Genomic DNA, 18,590 nt, shown 5'->3' on the forward strand with positions numbered 1-18,590 from the left:
AGGCAGGAAGGTGTCCTTTAAAACTAAACATGTTAGTAGGACCTCCCTATTTATATCATAGTTTATGAAATAGCACGTGTATTTCAGTAATAGCCTACTGATTTCAGTGTAGTGGTGAACAGTCACACAGCTCACGTGGGTGTTATCTGTGATACTCCTTAACTATAATTTATCCAAGTTAACTTCAGTTAACTCTGAGCGGCTGGATCGACGGAGGTCAGACAACAATTTTACATCTAAGATCTTAAAACAGGACACAGCCATTATCCGTCCTGGCCTCATATCAAATGTGAACGCAGACTGAGTCTATGTTTGACGATTGCTTTATATCTAATCTTCCTCTCAAACATTTAAACAGTCTGCAGCTGAGGGAACACAAACTCAAATTGTTGGAACAGGTTTGCTCGTTTCTTGCGTTCATTTGGTAATTTATTAAATGTATAACTGTTATAACTGCTGAGTCTCTTACGCTGATGAAAATGCAGAAAACACAGATCACGAACACCTGTTCAACCAATCGCTTTCATTCCACTTTGATCTGTGACAAACTGACGGTTCATCTCTGTTACAGTGTTGCGTTAGACTGCTATATTTTTGTGTTCTTTATGCTGTAGATTTTCACGTCTCTGGAATAGTTGGCAGTATTAAGGATGCTTTTCTGTAAAATCATATTGATATGACCAGTGAATTATTTGTAGATGACAGTTAGATTAGTCAGCTGGGAAACTCTGTGTTACCTCAGAGAGCTGAAGATATCGTGGATATGCTGATCTTGCTCCATGGTGTACAGGTCCGTTTACCCTCATGATTAATATTCACAATAAAAATATTAGCCGAACATCATGAAGTCTGTATGTGTGTCATAGTGTCGAACAACCTTTGTAAAGCCAGCAGTTACTACATGAGGAAACACCAACGTTATCTCTTTTATGCGTTTATACACAGGTCACACTGATTACTGAACAAAAACCCAAAGATCAGCTGTTAATCGAATTTATTTGCTCTCTCTCCTCCTTAAACATGTTTTTAATGTTAGTTATAATTCAGAATTGGCGACTGAAACACGTAGGACACATAAGAACATCAGGAAATAAAACCCCGATAAATATAACCTCAGTAAAATAAGTCCGTGTCAGCGGGGATTATTACAGCTGTGTACCAGGGCCTGCGCTTTGTCGGCGGTAATAACAGCTCGACTGCTTGCGAGGCGAGCGGGTCTATCCACGCTTTGCCGTGAGACTGGGCAGACATCTCCGAAATCATCGAAGCACTTTTGCAAAGAGGCTCTATCTTGACAAACCGACCAGACACATGAAGATTAAACCACTATATTCTCGGCTAAAAAAATATTAAAACTGTATTTGGTGACACACACAAACAGGGTTTTTCAAAGTTCAGTTCTGTTAGTTTCCACATGCTGGTTGTTGTGTGCTAAAAACAATGGCCACCAGGCCAAAGCAATGGTTTTGAGTCGATCAGCGTTAACTCCGCCCCCTGAGTTTGATGGGTGAGGTTGACAGATAAAATTATTTCATGGTGAGAGCCAGGCGCCAGGACTGCCAAAATGAAATAAATAAATATATCATTAAATAATTAATTAAATGTGTCAATAATTAATTAAAATGTGAAATACATAAATAATTAATTAAATGTGTCAATAATTAATTAATTAAATGTGTCAATAATTAATTAAAATGTGAAATACATAAATAATTAATTAAATGTGTCAATAATTAATTAATTACATGTGTCATAACTATTTATTTAATTAATTATTTCCCATTTTAATTAATTATTGCCACATTTAATTAATTATTTAATGGTGTATTTAATTAAGTCATTATGGCAGTCCTGGCATTCCACAGTTGGCACCCTTAAACCCTTGTGCAATGACAATAAAGAGCTATTTTTTCTATTCTATTCTACTCTATTCTATGGAAACTGAGATGTACAGTTAAAATTGCATTTATTTTTCTTATATTTTCACTGGTTCGCCCAACTTAAAATCAAATTGTGTGGGACACAATTTAAAACGAGTTTGACATCCCTGGACTAGCGTCAATCTGCAGCATGTCTTAATGCACCTGAGGACAAAAGCAGGCAACAGCTTGGCACAATGGTGTCTGTGCACCACACCTTTCCTGTATTGCTGTGGTGCATGTCGAGAAGTGGAGTACTGAGCAGCTTGTGTACTCCTAGGGTGGTCTACTGAGCCAGCAGTTGCTCTGGTGGGCGCAGGAACACCACCATTACTGTGATGTTATCACTAGAACCAGCTGTCTTAGCATTACCCACCAACTGTTGGGCGACTCTTGCCCCCACATCATCCTCGGACTGTTCCACTGGAGCAGTTCCTCCTTCTGGTTTACCAGCCAGCTTTAGTGCATCCATAACTAGATGTGGGACTGCTGACGCCTTAACTGCATCAAAGAAACCATCACATGCCAGAAGCACATAGTCCTCATCACCCTGCAGTTTCATTGTTAGGCTTTCAGCGTCTCCAGACACAAAGGGCTTCTGGTCAAAGTCACCTGAACGAGGGATGGATGAGTGGTTAACAGCTGCAAGTGAATACTGCAGAACCTCATCAGACTGTTGCAGTCATTGCCTGAAAACTATTTATTAAATCAACAGGCAAAACACGTGTACATAATCACTCACACTGCATTTTATGTATACAAAACCCCTCCCTTTTAGTATATTTTACTGTATATAGTAACCATTTGTACATAACACAAGTTACTCTTGTTTTTTACTTTATTTTTCTTAATTCTCTAATATCTCTAAGTCACTTTTTCATTCCCAGTTTCCTAGTGTGGGATTAATAAAGTCTATAAAGACTCCCTGACTCTCAATTAAGACTGCAACAATTTAAGTAACTCCAACACATGCACTGCACACAACATTTGTTTTTACAGATATTGCATGTAAGGTGTGGATTACTTGTCACCATCTAAGTAGTTTAACATGGAGCTGCAGTCTAGTTCTGTCTACACACATGGTGAAGAACAAAGAGGCAGCCTTTACAGTGATGCAAATAAAAAAACGTGTATGTCTAGGGATGGGTATCGAAACCCGGTTCTTGTTGCGAACCGGTTCCCACTGTTTCAATTCCTTGGAATTGTTTGCCATTGTTGCAAACAATTCCCTTATCGATTCCAGTCGCCCCGAATGAGGTCACCACGTTGCGGAGCGTCATTTACTAAGCGGCTCAAACGCTCAAAAGTTTGGTTATACTTTACGGATGACGACAGGGCAACTTGCAATACTTTGCAAGTAGATATTTCATTTAAGGGAGGAAACACTACGAATATGCAAAAGCATTTGCTCACAAAACACGCGATGACCTTAAATGAATGCCGTGTTTTTAATTCCGCTCCGGACTCATGAATCTCAACCCAGCAGCAGCGGTAACGTTTGTACGTCCTCTCCCGTTAATGCGGCAGGTAAATAATCAACTAACAGTGCATATTATGTTAGCGCGATCTGCCAAAACCTGTGCGCTGCATTTAGGTGACCATGATGAGAGAGACAGACAGAAGCTGTGTTCCTTCGCGGTCTACGTGGGCTGGGTCCTTCGAACACCGAGAAGGCCGGAAGTGCGAGGCTGTGAAACGGAACGGTCTAGCCTTCAGATTTGCGTCACCGCTGTCTCGGTGGAGTTTAATAAACTCGGCTGTCTGCTCCTTGCTATCTAAAATATAACAGGACACTGGCGTAAATTCTCGACCGTCTCACACTTCTGTTTAATCAGTTTTATGTTTGACGTTTATTCAGCTGTGTGAAAATCCCGGAGGAACCCACCAGATAGATTAATAACGTTTTATTTACTCTAATAATCTAATAACTTTGATCTCAGCCAAACCGATTTACTCCGGAACAAATAAAACACTGAAAAAAAAGCAAACAATTACATTTAAGTTATCCGAGTGACTTATATATCATGTTTAACCTGAGTAGCGAAAGAGCGGGGATCTGAAAACGACGAAGCTGCGATTCCGCTGCTCTCGCCGGCTCGAGTGACCACTGAACCCCCCGGCTTGCTATCCAGTGGGTGGCTAACAGACGTCTCCAAAAACGTTGGCGTACTTTTGCAAATATGCGTTGTCTTGATAAACCAAGCAGATATTTGAAATTTACACAGCTTCTTTCTCGCCTGAAAATATCTTAAAAGTTTCTTTTGTGACCCAGAAAGAGTAATAAGACTAATTTTAAAACTTAGCAGCGGCCGCCATTGTTGCCAGCTGAAATTTGGCTTGGCCGCGCTATGAATTCTGGGATATGGTGGGCCACGAAGGACACACCTGACCCATCCTTCAAATTCGGGGAAATGAAGGACGCATTTGTCGGCCACATTTGAAGGAGTTGACGAATTGGTTGGCTCAGATGCTGCCAGTTCTCGCTGCAGTCTACCGTTAGCGTCTCCTTTCAGGCCAGGATATACGAATGTCACCGAGCAGTGTCTAAGTTTGTGGTAAAAGGCTTGCACCCATTTGCACCCAGAAGTGTGAGACGGTCAATTTTCGGTAAGTGAATGTGTTTAATTGTAGGCAGGGACATTACTGGATATTCTTGTGTAATTGCTACAGAACAATTTATGTTATACTTTGTTATTGCTACAGAAGAATATTTATTTTATTATTTTACATTTACAATTTTTTTCCCTGGGGACCCCGTGACACCACATTGAAGAGCCATAGGCTCGATCTCTTAAGGATCTCACTGCTGGGTTTGTAAGGCCATGTTACTCCTAAATTTCTTTCTTGTTCAAAGAGAAGATATAAAACAAAGTTCTAAGCTAATCGACCTTAGTGTTTTCCTTTTTTTAAAAAGAATCGATAAGAGAATCGATAAAGAATCAAATCGTTAAACAGAATCGAAAATGGAACCGGAATCGTGAAAATCTTATTAATACCAATCCCTATGTATGTGTCCAGGTGACACATTATTTAAATTCTTCTGCTTGCTGAAGGTTGTTGGCAGCTATCTTGCTTTATTTGGCAGTGATTACTGTAGTCTTTCCATTACAATATAAAGCACCTTAACACAACTGTTGTGGTATGGCGCTATATAAATATTGAACAGTGATACCTGTGGCAAGCAGGGCTGAATCAAATGAGTAGCATCCAGTGGGTCACCTTAAAAAGGCGGTTCATGTTTGAAAATCCTCCAATCTGTCTGAATTACAACCATTCTGAAAAGATGAGTGGACCAAAATTCCTCCACAGAACTGTAAAAGACTCATTGCCAGTTAGGGCAGCCCAACTAGTTACTTGGCTTAGGGGGGGCGATCACTTTTTCACACAGGAACAGGACCATGTAGGTTTGGATTTTTTCCCCCCTTAATAGTAAACCCTTCATTTAGAAACTGTATTTTGGTTTAATTGTATTGTCTTTGTCTAGTATTTAAATGTGTTTGATCTATAACAATTAAATGTTACAAACATACAAAAAAGTAGGAAATGAGGAAGGGGGCAAAAACTTAAAGTAAACTACTAAAAACATTGCAATTTCAAACACCTAAACCAGTGAACATTTCATCAAGACCTGTATCTCAATCAAAAGAATGATCAACAGAATACGTGCTTACAACACAAAAATTTCCTTTGTGGGATCAATAAAGTATCTATCCATTATTCTAGCTGTAGCCTTACTATCAATAATACTTATCAATGCACTTTCAATAATACTAAAATAGCAGTTTTTCATTTCTGTTTTTATTTCTATTTCAGTTTAAATAAAACTGAAATAAGCTTATCTTTTTTCATCATATAATTTAAAATGAGTTTTTTATATATATGAAATGGTACATTTTCTAAATATCTAAACACCGATTGCAAATATGAGTTAATGAGATTTGCAAATCATTAGATTTCCCTTTTAATTTACAATTTACACACTGTTTCAACTTTTTTTGGAACCAAGTTTGTCGTTTACTTTCAGTTAACATGAGCAACCTCAGTTTATGTAGCAGTGGAGGTCAATTAAGGTCACACTTTGAGAACTACTATATGATACAGCCAGTCAAATCACATCTACATTTCTGTGGTTTTGTGAGTTGGGACTGACTTACCTATGGCTCTCGATACAGCATATGTGCCATTAACACGCCAGCAACCCATGAAAGTAATGCAGCCTCCAAGATCCTCAATTCTCTGTTTCTCATCCTGGACAGTTTAACACATCAGAGAAGGAGTTTAGCTTCTGGCTTGCTTCTCACCATTATATGTGAGTATGTAAAAATAAGTGCATGAGTAATTTAACTTCACATGAAGTAACTGCATTTGTTAGTAATAGTTAAAAAACACACACATGCGCGCGCGCGCACACACGCACACACACACGCACACACGCACACACACACACACACACACAGAGTGTGTGAGAAAGAGCTCTGAGGAATGTTTGACCCATATCACGCAATAAACTTTTCAAATATTTTATCTGCATTCCCATTTTGGAATACAACATAGCATGAAATTTGAGGCAGCAGAGGTTGTGTGTTTGTATGTGGGATTCTTACCTCTCTCTCTGGCTTATGTGGGTCCATGAGTCTAACAACATGCCCATCTCTGACCAGTATTGCCTGAGAGTCTCCCAGCCAAGCAACAGTCAGCTCTTGATCCTGGATCAGTACTGCCACTCCTGTACTGCCACTCCGGAGACGCTGCAGCACACACAAGTGTAATTTAAAGACAAAAGACGGAGCAAGACAGCACACCAAGTTGAGTACTATAGCATGTAAATGTCAGCAGAAAACATTGTGCTCAAGATGCTGCGCTGCTGCTTTCTCAGTACCTCTCTCTTGGCCTTGTTTCTGAACATGTCATCTGTGCGTTTGAAGGCTGTTTTAAAGGCTGTGGTTGCATCACTCTGCAGCATCTCCTGTTTACTTAGAACAACATGGAGGTGAGTGGAAGCGTAGGTTGCTGCATCCACCCCTCCATGGCCATCAAACACAGCATAGTAAGCACGATCTACATCATCCTGGACCATACGGGAGGGAAAGAAAGACACAGTCATTGATAAATGTCACAGAATGCAGTTTTGTGAAAAACTAAGTGTACCCCATGATTCAGTGGCTTGTAGGACCACCTACAATACACACCCTCTGAAGTGTGGGCTGACAGATGCCCCCCATAGGCAGCAGTGATCCCAGGATGCAGCCTACCAATCCCCAGATCTAGCCAACCCCTCAGATGTGACTCTAAAATACTTTGGTATGCAGAGGAGCTCATGGTTGAGTTGGTGACTGCAAGATATGCTGCACAACAAATCTATATCACCTCTCCACCACCATGCAGCATTTGTGTATGCTTGGCTTTCTTCAAATATGGCTTTTATAGATGATCAGCACCTCACTGCTGCTTACTTTATTCATATACAAGCAGTAAGGGTACACTTAGTTTTAACAGGACTTTATGCGGTCCTGTGAAAATGTTTTTATAATATTTTTCATACCTGAATTCCAAAGAGCTGGTTGAACTCGGCTAAAGCCAAATGTTTGTCCTCCATTTTTCTCCGGGTGTTTTTGATGGCATGAATGGAGCACTGGAGGTTGCGAGAGGGACAAAGGGCCACCTTGGGGAAGTTTCTGTGCCACGCCAGTGCTACATCTATCAGTTTATTCAGGAAGGTGCGTTGGACTGCCTCTGATTGAAATACTGACAATAAATTACAATACAAGTAAGAAACCTGTTATATTTCTGTTTTTTTTTTTTTTCAATAACATCATGGAAAAAGGCATTTTATTCCTTGAATTAATATGTACAATGGAAGTCAAAATACTTCCAGGTGGCACGGTGGTTAGCACTGTTGCCACACAGCAAGAAGGTCCTGAGTTCAATTCCACCATCAGGCTGGGGTCTTTCTGTGATCTTTCTTCCTGCCACCGTCCAAAGACATGCAGTTTGTGAGGATGGGTTAATTGGTTAATCCAAGTTGCCCATAGGTGTGAATGTGAGCGCAAATGGTTGTCTGTCGCTATGTGTTAGACCTGTGACAGACTGGCAACCTGTCCAGGGTGTACCTCGCCTCTCACCCTATGACAGCTGGGATAAGCTCCAGCACCCCCCACAACCCTGAAAAGTATAAGTGGAAGCGAATGGATGGAAGTCAAAATACCACTTTTCAGTGCAGTGCAATGCAACATTGCCAAACACTATGCAAATGTACACCAGTTCCTTATAGAGGAGAGGTCTACTCATAGTTTCAATTTTAGTTTTTTACTTGTTTAAAAACTTTAGAAACTGAAAATATAATTGTTTGTATTAAAACGGACCCTTTCACACACATGTGGCATCATCGATGCTCAGGCTGTGCCCAAGTTGGCTGTGTGGCAGCAGACAGGGGGATATGTATTGGATAAATTATCATCTCCCCTTTGCAGCCCCTCAAATGCACTGTAAAAGATAAATTATAATCTGCGAACATGCCAATAAGGCCTGAGATGTGAAGTCAAGTGTGAATGTGTTCTGTGTTAGTACCGCTAATGATATTTGGTAGTGATAAGTTGGTATCAAGTTACTTGGAGAGTGTAATATCAGATATATGATCCTGGACAGACAACTGTCTGCTTGAAATTCAAATTGGCATCTTTCAGTATAATGCAATATATTCAAAGCACCACAAACATACAGACTGCTTTGTCGTCTGCCTTCTCTTCTTGGTCACCTTCAGGTTCCTCAGGGCACTGGTAAGGTAAAAGGTCAGTCTGCAGCAGCTGGGAATATGCTGCCTGGCAAAGGAGGGCACCGAGTCTTGGAGAAGCACCCCTGAACAAACACAGAGATAAATACATGTTGTGTAATCTCTTGAAATTTGAGTCATTTTTCTAACTGCAGTCACAAAGTGTTGCACCAAAGTCCAAATTGTGGACAGAAAAAAATAAATAAATTAGGCAGTAACCTGTAAATGCGCTTCTTTTCCTCTACAGAATTGCATTTCTCTGGCAGCAAAGATTGTGTTTAGGACACAGGAAGTGGCATGAACAATTTTGTTTCTGCAAACAGGAAATGAAGCCTTCCTGACAGGGAATACTTCTGTAGAAAATGTGAGCAGAACAGAAAGCCAGTCACAGTTTTTAAGTGTTACTTTTTCCTGCTCAAAGTTTAAAAGTGATTGAAAGCCTTTTACCAGCCTCTTCTCATTGCAGAAAGATTGACTGCAGATTATTGATTTCTAGAAGCCCAGACTTCTTACTAGGGATGGGTATTGATAAGATTTTTACGATTCCGATTCCATTTTCGATTCTGTTTAACGATTCGATTCTTTATCGATTCTCTTATCGATTCTTTTGAAAAAAAAAGGAGAACACTAAGGTCGATTAGCATAGAACTTTGTTTTATATCTTCTCTTTGAACAAGACAGAAATTTAGGAGTAACATGGCCTTACAAACCCAACAGTGAGATCTTAAGAGATCCTTAAGAGATCCAGCCTATTGCTCTTCAATGGGGTGTCACGGGGTCCCCAGGAAAAAAAATTGTAAATGTAAAATAATAAAATAAATATTCTTCTGTAGCAATAACAAAGTATAACATAAATTGTTCTGTAGCAATTACACAAGAATATCCAGTAATGTCCCTGCCTACAATTAAACACATTCACTTACCGAAAATTGACCGTCTCACACTTCTGGGTGCAAATGGGTGCAAGCCTTTTACCACAAACTTAGACACTGCTCGGTGACATTCGTATATCCTGGCCTGAAAGGAGACGCTAACGGTAGACTGCAGCGAGAACTGCCAGCATCTAAGCCAACCAATTCGTCGACTCCTTCAAATGCGGCCGACAAATGCGTCCTTCATTTCCCCGAATTTGAAGGATGGGTCGGGTGTGTCCTTCGTGGCCCACCATATCCCAGAAATCATAGCGCGGCCAAGCCAAATTTCAGCTGGCAACAATGGCGGCCGCTGCTAAGTTTTAAAATTAGTCTTATTACTCTTTCTGGGTCACAAAAGAAACTTTTAAGATATTTTCAGGCAAGAAAGAAGCTGTGTAAATTGCAAATATCTGCTTGGTTTATCAAGACATCGCATATTTGCAAAAGTGCACCGACGTTTTTGGAGACGTCTGTTAGCCACCCACTGGATAGCAAGCTGGGGGGTTCAGTAGTCACTCGAGCTGGCGAGAGCAGCGGAATCGCAGCTTCGTCGTTTTCAGATCCCCGCTCTTTCGCTACTCAGGTTAAACATGATATATAAGTCACTCGGATAACTTAAATGTAATTGTTTGCTTTTTTTTCAGTGTTTTATTTGTTCCGGAGTAAATCGGTTTGGCTGAGATCAAAGTTATTAGATTATTAGATTAAATAAAACGTTATTAATCTATCTGGTGGGTTCCTCCGGGATTTTCACACTAGTGATGGTAAATTTGATTCTTTTTACTGAATCGAGTTTTAATGAGTCACTCACCAAAGTGAATCGGATTTTTTGAGTCATTTGATTCACTGAGTCAGTTGACCAGAGAGTGCAAAAAATGTACATTTATTTTTGTTTTACCATACCACTTTACCATACCGCCTACTGGTGTTGGCCAGAGGGGCCGATGGCACAATATGGCAGCCTCGCTTCTGTCAGTCTGCCACAGGGCAGCTGTGGCTACAACTGTAGCTTGCCTCCACCAGTGTGTGAACGTGAGAGTGAATGAATAGTGAAATTGTAAAGCGCTTTGGGTGCGTTGAAAAGCGCTGTATAAATGCAATCCATTATTATTATACAACAATAATCAGCATTCGACTCACATTTACAGTTTGTATAAAACAAAAATAAATAAGTTTTACTTCATGTCTGCTTGTGTATCACCATACACTAAAAATCATTTAAAAAATGGAATATGTAAAATAATCCACAGAGTGTCCTTTGTATTTATAATATTAATTAAGGCCCATCACTAACTAAACGGTGTGTGTCTTAGATAGCCACAATCATTTTCTCTTATTGGACCAGAGAAAACTAAATTTGTTCATTGTTACAACCTTCTATTCAGTTTATCTCCTTCCCAGTCATACCTGTTTGCCAATAGCCTCAGGCCCAGCTCCAGGCTCTCTCCATGCAACTCCTCCATTGTGAATTTACGACTAAGAGGGCTAACAGGAAGTGAAGCGCCTTCCTCCAGAGCAGCTGGAAACTCCTCCAAAAATGCCTTCAAAAAGCACAGAGCCTCCTCCTGCTCCATCCCGCTGACTCTGGCTGGAGTGAACTCTTCGGTAAACAGGAGGTCAGGGCTCACAGGTCACTTCACAGTGGACAATTGAAGGGCACAAATTGAAACAAATTAATCAGTATAATTACATTACCATTTTCATCTAAAACTGTTTTTTGTCATACAAGTTCAGAGAACTAATATGGGAGGTGCTTACTGTGTCACAAGATGCTTGTCTGAGAGTAAAATTAAAAACAAAAAAACGTAAAATACCCAAATTCCCCCCAATCTTATATATTAATTGAAAACACTAATGTAACGATACAAGTGTTGTTATAAGCTACAGGACTAATAGGATTGCCACATCTTGTAATTTGTACAGATTTATTGGTCGAGGATGTACTGCAGTCACCTGTGTGCATTTTGTGCATGATATGATGCTCCCCTGAGACAATATAATTCGAAGGTATAGCATACAGTTTCATTGGTAGGGAGATGATACCCACCTCTAAGTATATAGGTGTCAGTGAAGCCAGATAATACACACACTGACTACCGAAATGTCTTAAAGACAAAGACCTGGATGACCTCTAATTTCTTGTTCTAAATCAGATAAAACTGAGGTCCTTGTATTTGGCCCTAAATAGCTTAGGAATATGGTATCTTACCAGATTCTTAAGCTGGCTAGCATTACCTTGGCCTCCGGTAACATTGTGCGGAATCTCTGACCAGGATATATCCTTCAATACACATATTAAACAAATATATCGGACTGCTTTTTCCCCATTGTACTCTAAATATCTCTAAAGTTTGAAACATTCAGTCTCAGAGTTATGTTCAATAACTAATTCAAACATTTATTACTTCTAGGCTGGACTGGCTATTGTAATTCATTATTATCAGCATGTCCTAAAAACTCCCTGAAAAGCCTTTAATACAAAGGCATTAAAGGCTACATTACATGTACATTTAATACAAAATGCTGCATGAAGAGTACTGACAGGGTGTCTTTTCATTAGCTCCCTGTTTAAAAATTCTGAATCAACTTTAAAATTCTTCACCTCATATCCAAGGTCTTGAATAATCAGACCCAGTCTTATCTTAATGACCTCATAGTATTCTATGATCCCAATACAGCATGCGACTCTCAGACTGCTGGTTTACTTGTGGTTCCTAGGATATTTAAAAGTAGAGTGGGAGGCAAACCTTCAGTTTTTCAGGCCCCTATTTTAGGGAACTAGCTCCCAATTCTAATTCAGGAGGGAGACACCCTTTCTAATTTTAATATTAATTAATATATTATGGTAAATGGTAGAGCAGGGCGATATGACCAAAAATATTTATCATGATATATATTTGAAAATTTGCAATAACGATATAACTGACGACATAATTGACACTAGACAAAACACTTTACAACTCCACAACTTTATTAGTGCAAAAAACATCAATGTATTTTCACTTAAACAAGCAGTAGTTTTTTATGTGCATTAAAGTTATATAAAAAATTTAACAGTGCAAATGCAATTTCCTTGCTGACAGTTTAACCAAAAGGCATTTCCAGTGAAAATTGGCCGACATATAATAACAATAATAATAATGGATTGGATTTATATAGCGCTTTTCAAGGCACCCAAAGCGCTTTACAATTCCATTATTCATTCACTCTCACATTCACACACTGGTGGAAGCAAGCAAGCTACAGTTGCAGCCACAGCTGCCCTGGGGCAGACTGACAGAAGCGAGGCTGCCATATCGCGCCATCGGCCCCTCTGGCCAACACCAGTAGGCGGTAAGGTAAAGTGTCTTGCCCACGGACACAATGACCAGGACAGAGAGCCCGGGGATCGAACCGGCAACCTCCCGGTTACAGATGCGCTTCCCAACGCCAGCGCCACGGTCGCCTAAATCCTCAGCATAACCACGTATAATATCCACAAAACTTAAAAAGAGGTTATACAACACAATACAGTAATATTATGCTGAAACCCAGTACGAATCACTCCGCGAGGCTCCTGCCTACGATAGCCATAATGCCCAACAATCCATTAAGCGGTGCGGATTCGTAGCTTAGCAAAGTCGTACTAAAACATTTGACAGATTTTCCAGCGCTATGTACCACATAAAATCGTTTCGAGGTCAGTAAACACAACCGGAATTTATACATAAGGCACACGGGATTATAAGGGGCACTGTTGATTTTCAGAAAAATCAAAGGATTGATTTTAAGAGTTAAGTTTTCCAAAAAACACGGTAATAACGATGGCCCGCTAGCATGCTCTACCAAAAATAGTGCTTTGTTGTGTATCTGACGGACGAAAGCTAAACCAGTTCCACACCACTGAAGTTGCAGCATTTTTACAAACCAATTATGGTTCATCCATTTCATCCAACAATCCGCTTTCGCCCTTCTCATTCTTTGTCGCCGCCATGCTTTTACAGCTATGTGCGTATGAAAACAAAGGCACTGCGCATGTGCGTTTTACCCATATTCTATCGCGATATTTCATTTTTTTATCGTTGCCGAACATTATATCGGTATTACGATATGATATGGTCCAGCCCTAGTAAATGGTAAATGGACTGGTTCATATATAGTGCTTTTCTACTCTGAGCATTCAAAGTGCTTGTAAATTCACCCATTCGCACAAGCACTTTTTTCTACCCTTTTCTAAGTACTTCCTATCTAACAGTCAGACAGATTCATACGAGCAACATGGGGTTAGTATCTTGCCCGAGGACACTTGGCATGCAAGTGGAGCAGACTCGGACTCAACCCTAGTAGGTAACCTGCTCTACCACTAGAGCTACAGCCAATGTTCCCTCTAAGCTGCGCACGTGCGCAATTGCGCACTGCTGGCACGGTCTCTGTGCACAGAAAATCTGCGTTGCACAGAAAAAAAAAACAAAAACCTAACCTGAATTGAAATTAAAATTAATACTTTAACAATTCTGCTTTGCAGTGTTAGTAAGTGACCGGCTGCTCCCGTATGGGATTAGAACGATGCCACCTATAGTCCAGCCAATAATGCGATTCACATTCGTATATACGCAGCTAATCAATGTCATTGACAGGCTATGACAGCATCCTTATGTGCCGATACCGGTGTTTTAGCTAGCAAAGCGGCATGGCTGACATGGAGGGAAGCCACGTTAATGACAACGTGTACAATCATTGGAGATGTGAGCAGGAGAGATGGAACAATTGACGGAAAAAGTGTGGACTTTATACCAGTTTTTAAATTGTGTTGATAGGCCACGTAAAACCGGAGTTATGATAAAAATATCTGCAATGTTTGGTTTTCTTCTCGAATACTATCGTTGTTTATATTTACTGCGGGAAGAAACGGTAAAAACAGCGTTTTATAAGGAAAACGCTCAAAAGCACTCTCCGCCTGTGAGCAAAAACAACGCAAAAAAAACCCCACCCTTTCCTATTGGTCGAAAAATGAAACCTGGTCTACCAATCAAAAAATGATATGGCAAAATGGCATTTAGTTGTTTAGGAAGGGGGAAGTTTTAGGAGTGACGGCGGTGTTTTGAGATGTGAGAGATTTTCAACGTTTAGCGCAAATCTTGTGTAGTTAGTGTGAAATGTAGTCAATAGTTTTGTTTTGTGTGTCAGAACAATGAGGCGACTACTGAATGTTACAGATGTTACATGAGTGATACATGTCCTGTTGTCAGTCCTGCAGGTACCAGGCTTGTGATGTTCTCCTTTATCTCATAGTGGACAGAAATTATTTTTTGGAGTGGCACAAATGATTTGTTTGGCATCAAATTTGATGCAGAACACCTGATTGTTCTGTAAATAGTTTGAAATGTTTATTTAAAAAACAAAAACAAACGCCTTGGCTGCATTTTTAGGTAAACAGCTGCAAAAATCTTTGTTGTTTGCATAACTCAGTTACTTTTTTGTAGAAGTAATTATATAATTAATTGCCCAACATTGGTCATTATATACTGTATTTTGCAGACAGAGAGTTACAGGACTCACTCCCAGACCACAGACTCAGACTCATAATACAAGTTACAGCTTTATAAAAAAAAGAAGAAGAAGAAGAAGAAGAAAGTTTTGTTTTCAAAATTGGAGTTCAAGTTATTTTTTACTTCCAATAGTGTTAACATACTACACAGGTCATGAACAAGATTCTTTTTAATTTTCATTGTAAGTGGGCTAAAGCACTTAATTAAAAGTAGTCTAACATAAATGTAATTTGATTATTTTAATAAACCATGTAACTTGGACGGATTCGATGCTGGCGTGACCAAAGTGGACACGTCTACTGTTGCTCACAGTGGTCCAAGGGACCACTCAGAGAGTTTGTGTGTTCGTTCAGACACATGAAAAATTAGAGGGAACATTGGCTACAGCCACCCCTATATGAGGCTTAAAACTTTCCTTTATGATAAAGTCGTGTTCTGCAGAAGGTTTCTATCTGCTAAAAGGGAGGGTTTATTGCCTGGTACAATAATGTGTCCAACTTGGACAGTTTCTCTCCCCAACTGTATGGTGGGAGACTTAAATTTTATGTTCTTATAACTCATTTATTTGGATATCGGCATTTGGGGGTGTAGACAGAAAACTGTCATTCCTGTTTTCTTCTTCTGACCCGTCTCTGTAAAGCTTAGGCTGTGTGGGAAAATTCCAGCATATCAGCAGTTTCTGAAATAGTGGGACTAACTTGTGTGGCACTAACAACCATGCCCCTTTTCTAATGCTCCGTTTGAACCCGAGGAGGTCAACTTGACCATGGCTACATGTTGCTGCCATAACTACTGGTTAGATATTTACATGCATATCTAATAAAGTGGTGAGAGAGTGTATATGGATTTGTACAGGAAATATTCGTACAGTTCAATTCATAATTTGTTGGGCATATAGAACGTTTTTGTACAGCATGGCAGTGGACTTGAAATCAGCAATAATCAATTTATGAAATGTAACGCTCTAAACCAGGCCCCAGGGACTTCATTATTACAGGATATTTTTATTTATTTATTTATTTTAAATGCGCCAGCTTGTTGTCATGTAAGCTACATGTTGGCCAATATGTCTGAACATTTCTTGAAAGAAGCGCAGAGAAGCGCTTGAAAAGGGCTCGCAAACTCCGCACACTTTGAGTTAAACGCAAAGAAAAAAGCAACCGTGCTGCATTGGTTGTACACCAGGACTCATACCTGAAAACTGGAGCCTAACGATCAGCTTTTCCGTTTCTTTTCTTTGAAGTGCGTTACATGAATGTTGAGGGTTTGGCGCTTTGTATGCAGAACACATTATAGTGCTGCCCACAATTACACCTCGAGTCCTGAGTCACTCACTCACTTGTTTCATCGACATGATCGCTACCAGAATACATGCTTTACAGCCAAGCAGTGGTTAACTTGGTCTTACCGTCCGCTGACTTGGTGCAGTCCCTTGTTTTAGTACGCGTCTTCACACCTCCTGAAGTCCTACTGACGAAACACGCCCTTCGGCGAGACAAAGACTAAAGGGATTTACTGATAACGCAAACATGCACCGCGTATGGTAATACACAATCCCAGTTCACTATCAACAGTGTTTACAGATCTGCGCAACGATCCACACCCAATTGGACCGGCACTTTCCTGTACGCCATCATCGTCGTCACCATTGTCATAAGACCCTTCTTCTTCGCCTATCTTTTTATGGCGGGTAGCAAACAACTTTAGGTGTTATACCGCCACCCTCTGGACTGGAGAGTGGCTCGGAACAGCTTTTACATCCTACTCTCATACAAATAGTTGTTGCTGTTGCTCTTAAAAACCCACATATTGCCTTACAAACTACATCACCTGCCTTCCTTTGAAATATTTCTTTTACCCTTAATTAAACTCTATTTTTCTGTATTTCCCATTCCCACTTATAGTCACCACATTCTAACTGTTACATGTTGGAAATTACATTTTCAAATATCTCCTGTTCTCCACAAATTCACAGTTCCTGTATCATTCTTATCTTATATCTTTGTCTCTGTTACTTCTATGACTTCTTCTACATTGTCCAACGACTCTCTGGACACAGCTGCAAATCCTGGTTGCAAACAACGGGTATACTAAAATCGACAGTATTCATACAGAAATATTTTGTCTGAGTCTTCTTTAAGTAATTACAACTACCCTTTATGAAGTTGTACCAAAACACCTTACATCTCCGAGATAATACTGTCTCACCATTACATGAACTCGCCTAAAGAAAAACATTTCTTCATTTTGTGAATAACTTGAAAGTCTTAGGTTAACACAAAGCTGAAGGTACAGCTGGATTATTTTTCAGGAATTAAAAAGAATTTGACGTAACTTCAGTCAGAGATTGAAAAAGGTGGTTATCACCATGTAAAGCATTTAACCCATATATTTGATGTAGTTAGGTCGAGTGTTATTCACATGTATATCATAAGATTAGCATAAAACCTTGGCTTTGGGAGTTATCAAAGCCCTCCTACTGAAAGGTAGTTGGCAAACATGCAAGAGTAAACATCTTTGAAAATGCTAAGCTGGTTTGAGCCTGCCAAAGCAATCTGCTGTATGATGTAAATATAGGGATGCATCATACTGTGCTGCGGGAGGTGCTGAGGAAACAATATTCTGATTATTGAGATCCCTCTAATTTAGAGGGGGAGGTTCTGAAGGATGAGGAGCGCAGCCACTTAGAGGGACCGGTCAGAGCAAATGGAGGGATTAAACAGGGAGCGCCTGTAATACCAAATAAATCTACAGAGGCCTTGTTCAAAAGCATCGTGAAAAAAGGGTTGCCTGCTCCAGTGCAGCAAAAATTAGAGCAAGTGGTGGGCCTGAGTAAGATGGGCTGGCCACTGTTTGTGGTGCATATGCCATCATGTGAAGTATCACAGAAAAGAGAAACAACGAGAGGAAGAGACCAATAAACACCTGACTAATAAACCAACACAGCTGCAACTGGGAGAGCTCACAAAAAAAACAGCTGGTAACTGTGCAGGGTCGGGTCTAGCAAAGTTCTGCCAAGTTGCCAGCTAGGGCAGTAACAGGGAAAGAGGGGCACAAAGAAATACTTTTCTTTCTTATTCTCATTTAAAATGCCTAGTCTTTAAGAAATAATTATCTGAATCTTACAACAAAAGTTTTCATCTGATCTAAAATGTAGAATAGAATAAACCTTTATTATCTCATGGATGAGATACCCCCACCACCCGCCCAGGTGATGATGGGGGCCTGGAAGGAGGGCACAAAGGACTGAACAGGCATGGGACTCCTGAGACACATGGAACACGTTATGGATCCGCATATTTCGGGGCAACTTGAGACGGACAGAGACCGGGTTTGTCACGGCTGCCGGGGCGAGCCTTGCGGTGTTGAAGGAAAAGGACCCAAGATGCAGGCAGTAGACTGAGGATGTGAGTGATGTTTATTTACAAAAGTGGCAGTGACAAAAACAGGCAAAGAAGGG

The 18,590-nt window shown here is 40.2% G+C and overlaps 1 protein-coding gene across 1 annotated transcript; it reads right to left on the minus strand.

Moving 5' to 3' along the window:
* Nucleotides 1-362: 362 nt before the first annotated feature.
* On the minus strand, nucleotides 363-16,792 carry LOC148100182 (protein phosphatase 1F-like). The gene is made up of 8 exons (XM_087848999.1): nucleotides 16,539-16,792; nucleotides 11,010-11,236; nucleotides 8,638-8,774; nucleotides 7,462-7,664; nucleotides 6,799-6,987; nucleotides 6,524-6,667; nucleotides 6,074-6,167; nucleotides 363-2,531 (listed from the first exon to the last, which is right to left on the minus strand). The coding sequence occupies exons 2-8, from the start codon at nucleotides 11,174-11,176 to the stop codon at nucleotides 2,206-2,208; spliced, it is 1,260 nt and encodes a 419-aa protein (XP_087705125.1). The 5' UTR covers nucleotides 11,177-11,236; nucleotides 16,539-16,792; the 3' UTR covers nucleotides 363-2,205.
* Between the last annotated feature and the right edge of the window lie 1,798 nt (nucleotides 16,793-18,590).

Source organism: Neolamprologus brichardi, chromosome 12 (genome assembly GCF_056152115.1).
Source record: "Neolamprologus brichardi isolate AB-2024 chromosome 12, ASM5615211v1, whole genome shotgun sequence".
Lineage (NCBI taxonomy): Eukaryota > Metazoa > Chordata > Actinopteri > Cichliformes > Cichlidae > Neolamprologus > Neolamprologus brichardi.